The sequence below is a fragment of the Cupressus sempervirens genome, chromosome 4, assembly GCF_028749045.1.
Source record: "Cupressus sempervirens isolate cs-2001-9-10 chromosome 4, ASM2874904v1, whole genome shotgun sequence".
NCBI lineage: Eukaryota > Viridiplantae > Streptophyta > Pinopsida > Cupressales > Cupressaceae > Cupressus > Cupressus sempervirens.
Genome location: NC_143121.1, coordinates 121,222,267 through 121,242,177, shown reverse-complemented (window position 1 = coordinate 121,242,177; position 19,911 = coordinate 121,222,267). Strand labels below are relative to the sequence as shown.

The 19,911-nt window shown below is 32.3% G+C and overlaps 1 protein-coding gene across 1 annotated transcript; it reads left to right on the top strand.

The window, feature by feature from the left end:
* The first annotated feature begins 13,808 nt into the window (after nucleotides 1-13,808).
* LOC149560226 (laccase-11-like) lies at nucleotides 13,809-18,072 on the top strand. The gene is made up of 6 exons (XM_089824550.1): nucleotides 13,809-13,990; nucleotides 14,854-15,005; nucleotides 15,096-15,340; nucleotides 15,445-15,579; nucleotides 16,742-17,674; nucleotides 17,766-18,072. Exons 1-6 carry the CDS (start codon nucleotides 13,883-13,885, stop codon nucleotides 17,894-17,896), a joined length of 1,704 nt encoding a protein of 567 aa, XP_089680676.1. The 5' UTR covers nucleotides 13,809-13,882; the 3' UTR covers nucleotides 17,897-18,072.
* Nucleotides 18,073-19,911: the final 1,839 nt, after the last annotated feature.

Below are 19,911 nucleotides of genomic sequence, written 5' to 3'. Positions count from 1 at the left end.
GGGTTTTATATTGTTGAATATTATTTCTATATTGTATCAATCAAATATAGAACTTTAAATCAATCTAAAAGTAATATGCTCATCACTATTTCTGATGTTCATCAATTTTGTGTATGTGATGATCCACTTTTTATCCAAATGATGGCTTGATATAATGACCAGTCTGAAGTTTTTTTATCGCTATTTCTGATATTTAATCTTATTTCTTATGTGATGTTCTTGTTAAGATCATCCTCTCTAAGTGAGGCTATATGCACATGCAATCTTTATTTCTTACCAGTGGTGGATTACTTCCACCCTCCTTGGTTGCTGTAAGTCTCTTGGAGTCCTCAGTATGCTACTAAAATAAGGTTTGATAACTAAGTCCAAATATTCATGTTACTTTGGGTTTCAATTCAAATGTTTCAAAATTTTTCAAGAATTAATGGAAGTTTCTAAAGACAATTTGTTTATGGCCATTTAAACTCGTTCTATTTTATGTTAATATTAGGATTAAATGGAATTTATAGAAGCAAAAAGTACCATCTAACTTTGTGTTTGTTTGTTTGTTTTGAAGTGTAACTTTCATTTCTTGGAAGTTTTCCACAACATAGATCTCCTTCAACAAAATTATCTAGGCTGGGCAATTGGTAACTTCTTTTCTTTCTATGGAAGATTGTAATTGACAAAATTTAAGACCTTTATAAATACTGTAATGAAGCTTTTAATGATATGATTGCTCATTGGATAAGTGGATTATTGAAACAAAAGACCAAAATATTGTGTGTTTTCATTTGGGTGGCTTTGAAGATTAAATGTTATTTTAAAAATAACAACCTTATTTCTTAACAAGATTATGTATTTAACCATTAAAAATATCTGGAACTATATCTTGGATTATAACTAAAATTAACATTTACATCTTCTTCTATTTCAAAATTTCGAACTATAATATATGATTTTGATATCCTTCACAATTAATGAATACCATAAATTTGTCTTCAACTCAATCTGGACTATTACTATACTTTCGTTCTACTTCTTTTTACATCAACTTATCGTGGAAATTATTATCAAATATTGATGGTTTCTTTTTTATATAACTTGGATAAGTGGCATTGGTGGAAGTTAAATAATCAACAACTCTTTTCTTTGCAAAATAGAGTTCAAGCTTCATTGCATCAAAGTCTACTTAAATAATAGAAGCTAAGAAACTGAAGATAGTACCTATGCCTTTCAAAGTCAAGTTGCACTATAGAATTTGACATATAATACCAAATTGAGCATATTGATATTTTGACTAGTCACTATAATTCTTTGTATCAAAATGTGTCACAGACCTAGTAAGCATTCTATTTCTTTTAGAAAGTGAAATTCTCTTACCATATGCAACAAGACATCACCTTTGAATTGATTTCTCTAATGAATGGTCTTTAGAACCTTCTTGTTAAATTCAACCAAATCTAAGTTAATTTTTTTGGGTATTCTACTATCTTCATTACTTTTGAAGAACAAATGTTAGTTTTGTTCAAGGTTAAGTGAGTTTTATTTGCCTCCAAGTTTGTAAAATTATCATCCATGTGAAGTATGTGAAAAATACTTTGTTTGTGCTGGATGCTTCCCTATAATGTTTGGATTTTTAGGTTCTCTAAGCCATATCAAAGTGGTTGTTTGATGTTACAAGTGATTTTAGATCTCATATATTACTTAAAGCATTGACTATTCCATACACTCCTTTGGTTCTGATTGTTCCAACATAGTGACCTTCAAAATGACTAAAAAATCATGAGCTTACAAAGCAACTACACTCTATTTGTATCCTTATCACTCCAAATCATCAATAGAGTCATGATCAATCTCATCTATGAAGCATATTAAAAGCTAAGGATTTGGAGTGACTCTGTCATTTCATTATTTTCCACATCTTGTTCAAACCATATAATGCAATCTCATCTATGAAGTGTATTAAAAGCTAAGGATTTGGAGTGACTCATATACAATTCATTTTTTGTCATTCATTATATGGTTTGAAAAATTGTGGAAAAAAATCAGATTTTTATTATGAATTTTTTGTTCACCAATCTATGTTAAACTAATCGGCAAAGATTTGGTCCTCTGAGTTGCAACGATTTTGAGAAAAAAACCTAACTTTTAATCACTATATCTTAAATGAATTTTCACATTGAGGTGATCTAAGTTTGATCAATTATTATCAATTAAAGTTGGTGTCGAGTTTCCTTTTTATTATTTTGCAGATCTGTTGCTATTTATTTAATGTGCAATTATGGAGAACTTTTAAGATTATCGACTTTTGTGTTTCTGAGGTTTTCTTACAAGTAAGAAATATTACTTGATTGAAAAGTTCACAATGTCTTTTAGACTCCTGTGGGGTAGATGTTACACATCCACACCCTGGAGAAGATTCTAGTCCATCAATAGTGGCAATAGGTTTTCAATATAGATCATTGTTTGTTGTTGTTCTGGTTCACACAATTCATATGAGAAATGCTTATCTTAATATTTTGGGTTTGGTGCAAATGTTAGGGGGTTGCATCTCAAGATTGGCCTGAAGTCACAAAGAATTAACTTGGGGAAAACTTTTACAACTTCACACACCATGGATTAGGGTTGTGTTCTGAATTACTAAATGATGAAGAGGCAAAAACCCTCTAGAGCACAATTTTTGCCTTGATTATTATGCATTTTATCAACACTGAACCAACCAATGAAATTGAAAATTCTTAGACAAGTTACTACTTTCAAAATTAAAAATATGATTTTTGGAAATTCAGCTGCTACTCGAAATTTAAAGTATGATATTAGGAAATTCGAATGATTATTTCACTTTGATTCTTTGCAGGGAGCTACTAATTTCTTTTCGTAGAGAAACAAGACAAAAGCCTCTGGGAATCATATTTTATAGGTATTTTATTTCATTTTGATTGGTTTTTGTGGTGAGATTTAGTTCTGCATTTCTTATGTCTCCTTAGTGACAGCTTTGGTATTTATTTAGAGATGGTGTAAGTGAAGGACAGTTTTACCAAGTTCTACTTTATGAACTGGATGCTATTCACAAGGTCAATTTCCCAATACTCACTATAGTACTTGTTATTCAATTGAGATAGACACGGCTCATTAGTTTGTTTGTATTCTCTTTGAATTTTGTTAAAGAAGACAACTGAATGCTATATGAACTAAAAGTTCTGTGGTGTCAACAGGTTTGTGCATCTCTTGAGCCAAATTACTAGCCCCAGTGACATTTGTTGTTGTTCAAAAGCGACACCATACTAGACTATTTGCAAACAACCATGCAGATAGGCATTCTATAGATAGAAGTGGGAACATCTTGCCAAGTCTTCAGTACATAATAAAGCAACTGAATTTCATAAATTGTTTTTTTGATAGTTGATTTTTTTAAATATTGCCCATCAAAAATTACTTAGTACATCTCATCTTTTTTCTGCACAGGAGCTTGCAGTTCTGAAGAATCTGAAGAAGATATTGTAGAAAAGGTATATTTGGTGTTCTTTTTTAAGTGAAAATGTGACTAGAAATTTTGTATATTCTCATATTTCACATGTAGAAAGGTCAAATTGTAAATAGAGGTGAAGCCGTATGGATTTAAGTTTCTTCTTCATTATTTATAATGCTCTCGATTCCTCCTTTGTAGCTATTAAAATACTTGTTTATTTTCACCTTTCTAGATACCCTTTACCAGGTTCTTGAAGATTCTAAAATATCTTGGGCTGACCCCACTCTAGCATGTCCTAACTTCTACTTGGTTCATAGACCTAATTCCTTTCCTTTTTCTCCAAGTTTTGGCTTTACTACTATGGTAAAGAAAGGGGTGTTTTTCACCTTGAGGTTCTTCAAAAACTCCTTCTCTCCAACCATCATCACACTAGATGCATGTTGGATCTCCTTCCTATCTTTTGGCAGTGGTCTCATGGTGTATTCCTTCCCATTTTTGGCTTAGAATTGACATAAAATTGCAAGGGCTTGCCTAACAATAGGTGACAAGCATCCATTTCTACAACATCACGGACAATCTTGTCTTTGCACTCCCCTATTTGAAATTGAACATGAATTTGTTCATTTACTATGACCTGTTGCTCCTTATTTAGCCATGAAACCTTATAAGGGTTAGGATGAGGCAACTTCTTCAATCTAAGCTTCTCTACCATTTCTACTGAGGCTATACTATCAATTAAACCAGAATCTACAATAACTTTGCATACCTTACCTCTTACCTTGTAGAGAGTTCTGAAAAATGTATTTCTTTGGGGAGGTTCTTGCTCTGTGACAATCTTTAGCAGGGTTCTATTGAACATTAGAGACTCCTCTCTCTGGATCAACATTTCCTCTTGCCCCTTGGTCACTTTGTGCATCCTCCTCTTGAGCCAAATGGACTCTGCTATTCCCTTCTTGGCTGTTGGTGCCCATTTTCTCAGGAAGTGCTTGTATGTAGTAAGTGCAATATGTAGAGGTAGAGTTATGGAAGGTCAACTAAGTATTTCTTTCTTTTCATTTTTTATAATTCTTTATCTCTTTATCAATCTATCTCTTTATCTATACCTCTTTATATCCGTCTCACTTTAGTATTCATTTCTATATGTGTCTTCCTCTTACTACTCCATCTGCAGGTTGCAAACAAATCATCCTTCTTCCACCAACGAGTCATTCCATTCAAGAAAGACCATGTCTGACGATATCAACGCACAAAAAAATAGGGAGACAATTGCTAGACTGTGATCTAACTTAAAAAGAACATGTGATGGAAAATGTTATTGTCCTTGCAAAATTTGTAAGGGCTTAAAGACTCAAAGATATTTAATCACAACAGTTGAGCAACATTGTAGGCAACATGGTCATATTAAAGGGGGAAATGAATATCGTCCATTGGTATGCATTTTAATAGTTTATAAATTACATAAGTCATGATTTGATGATGACATCATGGTCATGGTTAATATAAGGTCATCATTTTCATATAGGTCAACATCCCTGAGTTTCATGTTATGGACCATGACAATTCAGAGAATGCAGATTTCCAAATGAGGGAACATGGAGGTGTGAATATTGAAGTAGAAGGTAATGATACCATAGAAGAAGACCATGATGATGAAGATCACGATGATCAAAATGATCACAATGATCAAGATGATGATGATGATGATGATGATGATGATGATGATGAAGATGTTGACGCAAAGCTTGATGTACCTATACTTGAGAAGGCACACAAGTTCCTATATGAAGGCTCCAAAACAACTCTTCTTGCCGTTGTATTGTTGTTGGTGAACTTGAAGGTTATGAATGGTTTATCCAATGTAGCAATGACACATATGTTAAGATATGCCATCTTCTTTCATTATTTTACTCGTAGTTCCCTTATAATTAACATTGGGTTTGTGTAGCAATTAATATTCTTTAAATTAACAAATTATATTTTTGGTCGTAGGTTGATAGGTGAGTGTTTGTTACCAACATCAAACATTCTACCTCACTCATACCGAGAATTATCTACCATCATGAAAGATATTGGAATGGAGTATCAAACAATACATGCATGTCCGAACGATCATATTATATATCATAAACAACATGAATTTGCAACACAATGCCCTATTTGTCTTTTATATAGTTTGATGATATTTTTATAATGATCATGTAAATGTAAGAGACATTTGTTTGTTGGTGCAGTGCTCAAGGCTTATCCTATCAATTTGATTCTTGGCCTCTCAATGGTAAATCATTTGGAGAGCTTGGGTATAGCAAGACATTTCAAACATGAGATAAAAGAGGTTTTAGATGATGTCTATAGGTAATTGGGAGATATTTTTTCTAACTAATTGTAGTACATTTTATGAATTGATTTGCATATTGTTTGAAATAAATGTTCTTCTTGGGTAGATTTTGGATAGAGAATGAAATGGGTGAAGGAATGCCATCAACATCAGACATAATAACCATTTCTAATAGTTAAGTCTTAATTTCACATAATTCTTGTTTCTAGTATATTTTATTCTATTTTTTAAGTTGTTAAGAATTCTTTTTTATTTGTATAGAATTAGGTTTTTTCGGTAAAGTCAATTAGATTACTTCTTATTTATTTTCTTAGTTTATATATATAATATGAATTATGTTCAATTTAGAAGAAATATCTTTTATAAAATTGAACAACTACTTTAGAGAGTTATAAATTGTGTTATGTATTGGTATTTAAGATTGAGTGTTTTGATTGTGAAGGAGAAAGAGAAAGGTGAACATTATGTACAGATTCATACTTAGTGTCTAGACACAACCTAAAACCTTATTATCTTCAATAGTGTTTTAGGATACTATTCTTAGAGAAATACTCAATGTCTAGATTCTTAGATAAGAATAGTGTGAACATCATGTGCAAATTCATACTCAGTGTCTAGATTCATAATATTCCTAACATCCTAAAACCTTGTTATCTTACTCATGAATTCTCTAGGAAGGTGGTGTAGTGCAGGGTCCTTGTGGAATGCCTCATGATGACCTTGAGTACACAAAGCTATATCACTAAGCTTGGATACATGTACTAGTCCATCCATGAGAGCTCCAAAATCAACAAAAGTGCCAAATGACTATATTCTTCTCACTATCCCTATAAAAGTTGCACCATGAACTAAATCTTCATTTGGCACTCTTCAATTCCCATTCCTGTTAATATTTCTAGTGCGTACTAACTGTCTTGAACTGGAAGGATCTTCAACAACAAGTGATTCAATTTCTGATAATGAGCCAGACACATATGATTTATCGCCTTCTAATGGCTTATCTAAATCTCCACTTTGTCTAAGAGCATCAATATTTGGCTCCTCAAGTGTCACTTCATTCCCAACTGATGCTGAAATTTTGTGTAGTAGCAAACCATGTCTTCTGTTGGAATATATCTCTTTCTGATAAAAAGTTAAATTATTTGAAAATGATCTGAAAGGTAGTGATTTATTTGCTATTGTAGAATCTATAAAATTTTGGGAAGATAATGTTCTTTTTTAATACTTCCTAGTCCTTGTGTTACAACCCTTCCTGGCATGTACTAGATAAACCCAATGGGACAAATAATTGCAAATACCATGATTATGTGACTCCTTAAAGTAACTAAGGTCTAGCTTGGAACCTATAGAGACTTCACCCCTGAGACCAAGCTTGTGTAAATGATTGGTAAAATAGTAAATATATACAAACCTTGGAAATGGTAAAATAGTAAAATAGTAAATAGCTTGGAAGCTATAGAGACTTGACCCCTGAGACCATGCATGTGTAAATGATTGGTAAAATAGTAAAAATACAGACATCATACATGTTGGGATTTGGACATTTGAATATATTTATATATTTCTTGCATAGAAAGGGTCCTTTATTATAGGAAAGCAGATTATTTTATAAATATAATAATTTTTATAAAAGATGGCTTAAAAGTTCATATCAAGTTCTTTAAATCTTACAATCAATATATATTATTTCAATTAACAACTTGAAATAATTTTCTTAGGGATGAGGCTTCTGATGATAAATTTCAAAGTTTTCTGCTTTAGGAGATGCATATTGGTCATGACACTGAATTCAGGATCATTAAATTAACATTATCATCTTAATTAAATCTAAAATCAACATAGATTCCAAATCTAGTGTAATGCCCATATCTCAGGAATTTCTTTGGAATTCATATCCCTACACGTTGCCAAAGATCTAGAGCAATTACTAAAGATGAAAACAAAACCATAAAATTTTAACATAGTTAATTTCACTTGTAGCTAAATGTACCATAGTCTTAAAAAATTCATGGCAGCTAGTGGCCCTAATGATAATTTACCATCCTTGATGCTTCACCTAGTTAAAATGGCTTTCTATAATTTTGTGAACTTTTGGGTAAAGTTGAGTGTAGATGTGAGAATTACTCCAGTGTGCTAGAAATAGGCATTTTGAACAAAAAAGATCGGACCTGTATCTGGCTGATGTGAAGGCATAGGCCTTGGTTTTATTAACTCCACTTTTTGTACGAGCCATCATCCAAGAGGCAATCTGTGATTATGTAATATTTTAGATTTTGATTGTTGCAACAGAAATGATCTTCAAAGTACAGGGACGAATTTTGTTTGGATGGTAATAATATTCAGTATCTTGGGCTAATATTTGGGACTTTAAATTCCTTTCTTTGGCGATTGTTTATCAAAGCAAGGTATTTTGATTTGTGTTACATGTGGATATCTAGTTGTTTGCTTCTCACAGAAAGTTTTTCTAGGTATTCATCTTCAATAACAGACATAATCCTAGCTATCTAAAATCAATAGGCATAATTAGTGTGACAAGGAAATTTAAGGAACTTATTGGAAGCTCAAATGTGGGAACAAATTTATGTGTGTCCCAGATGGAGAATTTTTTCAATGGTAGGATTCTAGGTTAAAGAAAATGTGATGTAACTGGAACACCAAGAGCCAAAGCATACAAGATAGAAAGTTTGATCCAAAAAATTATTTTAAAATTTTTAACCATTTAATTCTAGTTTTTTGGTTGACATCCATTTCTTAAAGGAATGTGTCATTTCTAATGTTTTTTCTTCAGACAAAATTTGCCTCGATAATGATCAAACAAGAGACCTAAAAGTCAAATAACTTAAAATCATAATTGAAAAATTGGATGCAGGTAGGAGAATTTTCATTCAGAAATTCTAAGACATTGTCAAGATGACATTTTTCATTCATTTTATCATTTGTGTGCTGAATACCTTAACTTTAGGAGGCTATGGAGCAAGAGTTATTTTGTTGGATTAGGCAGGTCAAATTCTTTGTAGGAGTATGATTTTCTGCAAAAAATGACAAAAAGAGAAGGATTCGAGTAATGGACATAATGATACTGTCTTGTTTCCAAGTTCTAACAATTATCTAAAGACCATGGGGTGGTTGCAATGGAAAAACCACCTTTGCTCACTTCAAATGATCTTTAGATGTAAGATCACCACATGGATGCTCGATTCCAGTAAATCCTAGCAATGTTTTTTTGCTGAGAATAACTATTGTTAAGATATATGTTTGGTAAATTTTTCATAGTGATTTTGGTATGCTCATTTTTTGAGGGATGGGGAAGGATGTAACTTATATTAATTACCCTAGAGATAAATGATTCATCTTTTAAATGAGGTGAGCATAATGATTACAAGGATCACCTCAGAAAGGGAAGAAATTACCCAGTCCAGCCCCTCCATGAATAAAGAAAGCCAAATCTTGTCTAAAATGGTGCAACCCTATTTATATGGAGTAGGAAGGTGACTTTTTGAGAATATCTTTATAACTTGTTACAATGGAAGTAATAATGTCAACCAAATTGAAAGCTATTTAATTTGTTGTTTATTTTGTGTACTTCTATTTCTAGAACCCTAAAAGCTACTTGATCTCTTGGAAGATGGTAGATAACTCAAGCAACTAAAGGGATTTATCTTCTTCCAGCTTTGTCAGTGTCTTGGGAAAAGCAATTCAGGGTTTACTTTGACCAAACTACTAATATTTTGAGGATACATTTAATCATCCTTGATTCCTTTGAATGAGATGGCAGTAAGTTTATGATCCTTCATTTTGTAGACAACTAGCATGTGTCCAATGCTATGTTGCAAGTTTCAATCATCTATTCCATTCTCGTCTCATTTAGAGGTAAGAAGAAGATAAATTGTGGAAGGTGAACTGATTATTGAGCTTCATGCACTTGGACATGTTATCATGTTCATATACATTTCATTCTTAATGTTACAATCCACTTAGATTTGTTGCAAAAAACAACAAAAAATGTAATGTAATGTGGAGTACAAGAATATATGTCTATGTTTTGACATCAAGGCGAAGCTGAATGAACATTGAAAAAATAAATAGAATAGTGGGGATAAGGGCTCAAAAATGAGGCAATAAGATAGACTTTTGGCTAATCCAGTGAGCTTGTCTCAGTATCGCTATGCTGTCTCTAAGTTGAAATTCCTAAAAAAGTGATTAGGTGGAATGTCCTTGTCTAATATGATAAATGCCAAATCTTGCTTGTCAATGTTCTCTGCTCTCAAACCTCTTTTTGTATGCAGTGAAGCCCTACAAAGGAAATGCCCTACTATTCTTCAGTCTATACCTAGATGCTACAACCAATGATACTAGTCTGCATGGTAGTTACCCTATTATATGTCGATGAAAACTAACTTTTTGCTCAATATATATTTGTTTAATAGTCATGGAATTTAGCTTTATACCCAAAGATTGCATTAGTTTGAAAGATTCTAAAGCCTTTTTATAAATGTGTAAACTAAATATTAATGTTATGTAGTCCCTATATAGGTATGTGTATATGTGTAGATTTAAGACAACGAGCTTTGTATTTTTTTAAAAATACCATGTTAAAAATAAAGGAGAAAGAGATTCAATTTTAAAAATTTTAATGTACAGTTTTAATTAATACTCCAAATTTAACATGCATATTTTACAAATATAACATATTCAACTACTTCTCAAGCATTTGGGCTGCAATTCTATTCTCACTTCTCCAACTTATAGTTTCAGTTTATATGCAAGTATTTTTTGATTTCACAGATCGTATAAACTATCAGTGTTGGAGCTCTATTTCTCATGACAGATTTTGAGTTTTTGATCTCTTCATGTATAAATCTTTCAGGCTCTGAAGAAATTTCTAGATGGAGATGCCATATTAATGTTAGATCCAAAAATAAACAGAAACCCTGCTGCAAACTTGGTGATAGAGAAAGTGCTATTAAGGAGTGGTTAAAAGGCTTGGCAGTGATTTGGTTTTGATCAATCAGGTATGCTTCATGTGTCTAGACTTTGTCTACTCAGAATTTAGCTCTTGTTTATGGCCTATTATTATTATGAGCTTTATAAGTTTATATAGTTCATTTCTCTGTTAAAAATTGCTATTACATTTTGGTTTTCTTTGTGTTGTACATAATCGAAATTAAACCCATTTATTTCTTATTACAAGGCCGCATCTGTTTTATGCTCGAAAAAAGAAGAGGAAGCCTCATGTTATAAGATTAGAACCACAAGAGCCATAGGAGAATGTCAAAGATAGTTACCATGAGCAATAGGCACATCGTGATTATCTTCGGCTAATAAGCACATCATGACTATCTTTGGCATTCTTCAATCAAGAATTCTCTTTCAGTTGAGCTTGCAAGGGAGATCAACTAGTGAAGATGCTCTATTAGCGCCTTCAAAATCAGCAGGAAAGTGGGGTGTGGGACCTCCTCTAGATAATGGTACCATTGGATCAAATCCAACATTAAGCAATCAAGGTTTAGAACCAGCTCCAAGGTAGTTCATCATATTAGAATATGGCAAATGGTGCCTTGTACTACATTTTTATGTTTATCACTTACCTATCTGCAACTCCACAATCGATATTGACAGTCTCTTGCCCTCACCGTGCAACCGAACTGTGTTACTTTTATTGATGCAACTGAACTACGAGTGCCTTTTGTGTTCTTGACAAATCGTAAGCTTTCAACTTTTGTGAAGCCACTACGGATGCAAATGAACTACAACTGGTGAGGTGTCAATTTTAAGGCAATTTTTGTTTCTATAACGTATAGTTCAATTGCTAGAAATATTTCCTCTAGAGGTGTCAGTTGACAGATTATTAACTTTTCATGTCATTTTCTACTTTGGTTGGGTAGTTCTCCTTGCATTTGTAAATCTTGTTGTAGTCTTTAGCCTAATGATAGTTTGGTATTACATCATCCAGGGCGATAACATAGTTGACTTAAAACTTTGCATTAAAGAAAACATCAAGGGATAATATTTGAATTGTGGATATTTGTAAATTATGTTGGTTTTGGACATAGTTATAGTTATAGTTATAGTTATATATGCGCTCTTATGATGATGTGATTGGGACTGTAAGTTTTTTTTGTCACATTTATCTGTTTGAAGTGAAATTATTGGCTTTCATTCCTGATAAATAATTCTTTCCTAATTTTATTTCTCCCTGCAGTTTTCACAAGCAATGATGTCTCAAGAACCAAAATTTAGAAGGGTTGTGCCAATTATTACAAAGGTTTTGCTCTCATAGGAGCCTTTTAAACTCCACAAAATTTGAGTTGTAAAGCATAATTGCTCGGTGGAGACTTAGGATATTGTGCACATTTCTTCCTCCTTCCCATTGTTTTGTATGAAATAAATCATGTGATGAACAAAACAATGGTGTGGAGGTAGAAATGTGCACAATACCTTGACTCTCATGCACTGAGCAATTACGCTTTAGAATCAAATTTTGTGTAGTTTAGAAGGCTCTTATGAGAGCAAAGCTTTTACAATAATTGGCACAGCTCGTCTAAATTTCTACCTAGTGTTGGTCGAAATTTCGACGCACATGTATTCCCTTTGAGATCGAATGTATCGCATCGATGTAGAAAATTAAGGGGCGTCGGTCGCAATTTTGACACAAAATTGGCCATTTAGCTGTCACAAGGGAAGGGGTTTATGTCGAAATTTCGACTAGCGACGCCCGCAAATGGGAAAATAATAGTTCAGGTTGGACTAAGGAAATCGAAAAAATTCGCATTGGTAACTCCACCTTTATGAAGTTGAAATTTCAATGCAAAATGTCTGCATCGAAAAAATGACTAAAAAAGATCGACAACAAGTTTAGTCACCAATTCGACCAACTCTAATTGCAATTTCGATCTTTTCACGTCGAAATTTAGGCCTAAATTTACTAGAGACAGTTTGATTCATCTGATGCAAATGGATCTCCCTCTATTGATTGATAGTGATTTTATGACTATGTCATAATTTTTTCTTATATCCTTCATCAATCTCTCAAAATGTTTAGTGGTGGTAGCTCCTTAAGTGGCAAATCCTTATGCTTATTATGTTGATTCAATGATGTAATTTATTTAATGAACTCTTTGAAACACTTGATGTACTATTTTTGCCTATCTTATACTTAATTAAAAAAATTACTAAAATCTACTTGATTAATAAATATATTTTGAATAACCATCTTGAAAAATAACTTCAACGCCATAAATTAAACTTCTTTACGATTCTAAATATAAATAGAAAATTGAATCCCATTAATTTTTAAAAATTAACTTTCTTAACATTTAATTTCTACAAAAATATATATCATACAATTCTCCTTTCTTCCTTAGCTATCACCAATAGGTTGTCGGTTTCTTTCTTATACCTTCCATAATAAAATATATTTTATAAACTGTAAGCCTTTACTAAATAGCTTTTTGATGGTTTTCTTGGACTCTTATAATATTAATATAGTCCCATCTAAGGGGCATGCGCTTCTCTATTGTGGCCCCCTGCTATCAATATTTTATTTATTAATATTTAATAATTTTACAGTCAATATTTAAAGATAAAACTCCATGCAACCAAGTAGTCCCCAAACGTGAAAATTTAATTTGCATCTAACAAGCCAAAGGTTGACAAACCGTATTAATATATCTTTTGCTTTAAGCTCCAAAAATGGAGGTTGAAGGGTGGTGGTAGATTTTGAGGCTATGTAACATAATTTAATGGTTTGTGAGGGACTGTTTGTTGGATGAAACGTTTTATACAATTTGTTTCCCTCAAAACGTGCTCTCATATTTGATGAAATGGTTTACATAACATTGTAATTCGACGTCGCACCAGACGTAGAGTAACAAGTTTTGTAGCCCACCAACAGTTATATTTTGCTTCTGACGTTTTCCTTTTGATTTATTATTGTTACCCAACAAACTCTTGTCGGACATTTTATTGAGAGTTACGTATGTGACTTACTTTCTGCTGTGTATAAAGGACAAGGAGGCGAGCTTTGATGCTTCACTTCACTTCTGTTAATGAGGAGATAAACTAAGAAAGATAAGAAAGAAAAGTTTGAGAAATAAATGGGAAGAGCAATGAACTCAGTGCTGTTAACAGTGGTAGTCTTTCTTGTGGTTCTTTCAATTTCAGTCTGGACAGTGGAGGGAAACACCAGGCATTATAACTTTGATGTAAGTTTTCTTGAGTTATAGGGATTTTGAGTACATTTAGTTTTGAGAAAAACCAGGGATTGTAACTTCGATGTAAGTTTTCTTGATTTATAGGGATTTCAAACTCATTTAGTTTTGAGCAAAACCAGGCATTATAACTTTGATGTAAGTTTTCTTGATTTATAGAGATTTTAGATACATTTTGCTTAAGGATGTTTTATGCGATTCAAAGTTATCAGTGTTTGATCTGTTCAGATATTTTTCTAAGTTAGATTATGGAAGTCTTTTTCATATCATATTTCATGATCTGTCGTTATGATTTTTCATGTGTTTGTTTATCTTGACGATGGATCATATTATGCCAGTAGAAATATTGATGAAGAAGAAAGCTTGTATTCTCTTATTTAACACATATTGCAGTGTGATCTAAATTTTTTTAATATTATAATACGATTACCTGGTCCAATTCAAAAATATTTATGCTAAAATGGTGGAAATTTTATGTCATCAAGTGTTTGATCTTCGAATTTTAATCATTAGTTTGGTCTTTCAATGCCTTAACTCTGTTGGTACAGCATAAAATTCTTAGGAAATTTAATTTAATTTTTTGCATAGATTCGTATTCCAAAGTATTTGGTTTCAAATTCTATTTCATCAAAATCATCTGAAATCTGAAGCTAGCATGGGCTATAATTTTCCTTCTCATTATATGCACTCTCTCATTCTGATGATGGATGATGGAAAAAAACTCCGCACAATCAAATTTAAAAACAACAAAATTAAAAAGAAATCTCGTGTCATTAATGAGCTATATCTTTCGAAGTCCCAGTGTCTACCAGTTGTCTTGATCTTTCTATGAATAGCTTTGGAATTTGGTGGTGCAGATACAATTGAAGAATGTTAGCAGACTGTGTCATACAAAGCCCATTGTGACAGCGAATGGGCAGTTCCCTGGTCCAACTATATATGCTAGGGAGGGTGACACAGTGCTCATCAACCTCACCAATCATGTCAAATACAATCTCTCCATTCATTGGTATGGTCTAAAGCATTAATACCACTGATTTTAGCTTTATAAATACTTTGTAATTTGTATGAGGAATTATGGTTGGAATTGTCATTGCAGGCACGGTATAAGGCAGCTGAGGACAGGGTGGGCTGATGGGCCTGCTTATATCACTCAATGCCCTATTCAAACTGGGCGGTCTTATACTTACAACTTTACTATCACTGGACAAAGAGGGACGCTCTTCTGGCATGCCCATATTCTCTGGCTGAGAGCAACAGTCTATGGAGCCCTTGTTATTTTACCCAAACTGAATGTGCCTTATCCATTCCCCAAACCCCATAAGGAAATCACACTGATTTTAGGTCAGTGAAAGGGTTGATCAACTGTTTGATTGTAATTGATTTGATTTCATGATTAGTTATGACATGTAACACTAGTAGTGAGTTACGGTTTTTTGTGGATGTAGGGGAGTGGTGGAACTCAGATGTGGAAGCTGTAATAAATGCAGCACTTCAATCAGGAGGAGCACCCAATGTGTCTGATACTCACACCATTAATGGTAAACCAGGCCCATTAGGCACCTTCACATGTTCTATCAAAGGTAAGCAAGCAATCAGCTTCAAGCAATTGAGATACCCAACAGTCTCTTTTTGTGATTAGATCTTTTTGTTTTGATTAGATTAGTACGTGGAAGCATCTAGACCCATCACAATTCATAACAGAAACTAATCTCATGAGAAATGAGATTGATAAAAAAAGACAGGAACACTTAGAGACTTAACAGACAAAGAAGCAGTAAAAGATATTTTAATCAAATGTGTATTTCAATGTTAGCAGATTTCTACAATCTATGATATATTTATATGTTTGTTTGAGTGTGATTGTATTGTTTTTATCATCAACATTTCAGATCATACTCAATGATCCATCATCAATACACAATCACACCCAAACAAACATTTATACACGTCTATTCCAGTCATTATATTAATGACAATTTTTCTATAAGTAATTGAGACTTACCATGCAGGCAAAGTTGACAATATTAAACATCCATTAATATAATAAAAAAATGATAAATCTGTAGATTCGTACCTTTTATAATCTTTTCATTGTGAAAGATCACCTTAAGCAACTTTTAGATTGTGAAATGATTGAAACAGTTAAACAGATGTCATGAGATCTGTTTCAAAGATTTAGACTTCTCACCCTTCAGATTCGTTCACCTGGTCAAAGATCTTAGAATACATAAGTTGTTAATACAGTGATTACAAAGTAGCTTATGATTTAGGCTTCTCACCCTCCTCATCCTTTATTAAAGTTAAAAAAAATGAGATCTATTAATTAGTTAGTGTAGTTTACAGTACTAACCTTTTCACCCTTTAAAGCCCTTTTTATTCAATAGGTGAATGTAATTTACTACCGTAAGGTTGTGATGTACTTGATTCTTTTTCATTCTCAATTTATTATCAGCAACTATTTCCAAGTCGTCATCTATCATAAGATAGAATAGCTATTTCATCCTGATAGATCTAAAATATGATTCAAAAATCAAAATATATTTACATAATCAAATATAATAGAGTACGTTATCATCGCCAACTGTGTATATCATGAACTGTGTTCAACTTCTTGTGAAGTTCAGGCTCTTACTCTAATCTATAATTAAGATTTATGTCACAACTCTCACTAAATAGCAAATAGTGTTTGTTATGACTGATGAAACCTTATAACAGAGAATTGCTGTTTCCCTTGCATTACAGATACATTTGTGCTTCCAGTTGAGCAGGGCAAAACATACCTGCTGAGAATAATCAACGCTGCACTGAATGATGAGCTCTTCTTCGATGTGGCAAGTCACCACCTCAAAGTGGTGGAGGTCGATGCAGTATACACCAAGCCCTTTGAGACCAAATCTGTGGTAATTGCTCCGGGACAAACCACAAACGTTTTACTTCAAACAAACAAAACCCCTGGCAGGTATTTCATGGCCGCTCGCCCCTTCATGGATGCCCCTGTTCCTGTAGACAACAGAACCGCCACTGCAATCTTACAATACATCAATGCACCCAATTCATCTTTTTCCTCCAACATGATTGTGATGCCCCAAATCCCATCGCCAAATGATACCACATTTGCCACCAACTTTAGCAACTCCATCAGAAGCCTAAATTCTGCCCAATACCCTGCAAAAGTCCCACAGTCAGTAGACCGCAATCTCTTGTTCACAGTAGGGCTTGCATTGGATAAATGCTCAACTTGTGTTAATGGCAGCCGTACATCTGCTTCAGTAAACAATGTAAGCTTCGTCATGCCCACAATTGCCCTTCTCCAAGCGCATTATAATAACATCAATGGGGTTTTCACCAAAGATTTCCCAGACAACCCTCCCAATCCTTTCAATTACACGGGCACACCGCCAAAGAATCCCTTCACATCGAAAGGAACAAGACTCACTCGTCTCTCATACAATTCAAAAGTGCAGTTGATTCTTCAGGACACGAGCGTGCTGACCGTGGATAACCATCCAATTCATCTCCATGGCTTCAATTTCTTCATAGTTCGTTCAGGGTTTGGTAACTATAACCCTAATAAAGACCCGGCAAACTTCAATTTAGTGGATCCTCCAGAGCGAAACACGGTGGGAGTTCCAACAGGCGGATGGACTGCCATTCGATTTACAGCTGACAATCCAGGTGGGTATAAACCCCATTCTTTCTTTTTGCCCTCATCTCCTTCACATTTTGCATATAATTATGTCATCTGATTGTTGGTATGTTTTTGCAGGGGTATGGTTCATGCATTGTCATCTAGAAGTGCATACAACATGGGGATTGAAGATGGCTTTCGTGGTAGAGAATGGGAAAGGGCCAAATGAATTCATATTGCCTCCCCCAAAAGACCTTCCCAAATGCTAGGGCTACTGTGCTTCGGCTGTTAACTGGGTTTAGCTTCAATTGTTTCTGAGTAGCAATGGTAGTGATATCATAGATGTCTTGCAATTCGCCACTCAACCGAAATCAAGACACCGGAAATTGTAATATTGTGTTTTCAGTTCGGTTTGATTGAATAAAAAATCGGAGGTGTTTGAGCATGACCATTAGCATGTAATTTTTTCTTCTTGAGTTCTTATTTAAAAATTTCTTGCATAAAGAAGTAATCTTAAGTTATGAAGTGTTTTATTAGGAGGGTTTTAATATGGACCTATTCAAATGTAGTTATTTGATGCATTTAGATGTTTTTCAGTTTAAATTTCATCATTAAAAAATTAAAATTAAAAAATTATAGGTATGAGATATTTCTTATAAGAGTAGAGTTTGGTATTGAATCTTTTTTATTAAGATTTAAGTTGCTAATCTATGTAATTATTTGATGCATTTAGATGTTTTTGAATTTTAATTTCATTAATAAAAAATTAAAATTAAAAAATTGTAAGAATGAGATATTTCTTATAAGAGTAGAGTCTGGTATTGAATCTTTTTTACTAAGATTTAAGTTGCTTTAAGATATTCATTCATCTTTTTTGACATTCGTGATAATCTATTTTTTTTAATATTAAGGTGTAATCATTAAAAATCATCCAACTACACTAACTAGGGATCTATTGACCAAGTTCTAATTAATGCCCATAGGCATTCTACAATCGAAAAATGGGGGAGATGATGCGAGCTTGTTAATGTTAACTTTTATTCTTCTAGGTTAAAATTGACAACCATCTACATGTCAAAAGTTTAAATCTTATTATAAATAGAATATACTTTTAGAATAATTTAATAAATACAACATACAATATCTGTTTAAATTATAATATTTGGAGATCATCCATTTTCTAAGAAATTCAAATAAAAAGCTTAATTAGTAAAAACTTAAATAAATGGAGATAAAGGAAATATAATTTTAGATGTAATAAATTAAATTATAATTATTTTGTAGTGGATATTTATTAGCATTTCTTTAGGTAGATTTATTTAAGATATTTATACTAGTTTAAAAAATATGATAAAAACTATTATGTTCATTAGCATAAGTATTAGTTAAAGGCAATTGACACAATTGCAAAAAAATAATTTAAATTTTAGGAGCATATTATTATAATTGATAAGTCTTTAGTTGTTTATTTTCTAAATAAATAGATATAAAAAAAAAATTAATTAACTAGCACTCACAAGCTTTTGTGCTTGCAACGATGAGCTCATAGGTGTTTAATTTAAGTAAAATAAAATTTAATTTTGTAATAAATAAAATAAATTACATTTATTTATTTAATTTATTATATACTAATAAATTATCATCTAAAAAATATTTCCATAAAAATGTATTATAAAAAACTAATAAGAGAATAATATGAAAGAAATAACACGTATAAAGTGAAGCAAAAAATATAAACTGAAATAATGATAAAAACTAAAAAATTAAACTAATCCTGGTGCTTCACCTTGTGAGGCATCACCTAGATTAATGATTGCTAAGTGTTCTATTTATTATCACGAGAGATAGATTCTTGTAAATTACTTCTCATTAAACATGAGTCAATGAGTTTGACTCAAAAACTACATACTTAAACCCTTGTAACAATATCACAATTTAACTTGATGTGGAGAAATATCTTTAAAAATTAGTATGAGAAATATAAAAAGATATAGTAAAAATTTAGGAACTTCTCCCACAAATATCCTATTGGCTAAACTAAAAATTAATATTTAAAGTAAAAAAAAACTAAACTAATTAAAATAATTTAAAAACTAAAACTTCAAATTAAAAAAATTAAAATTAAATAAAAAGAAAGAAAAACATAGGTTAAAAGTGGAGATAACAACTAATTAATTTCCTAAATAAATAGAAAAAAAAAGAATTAAAAGTATAGATAAATTAATTTATAAATTAAATACAAGAGTTAAAAATGGAGATAAATAAATAAGGAAAAAAAAGTTAA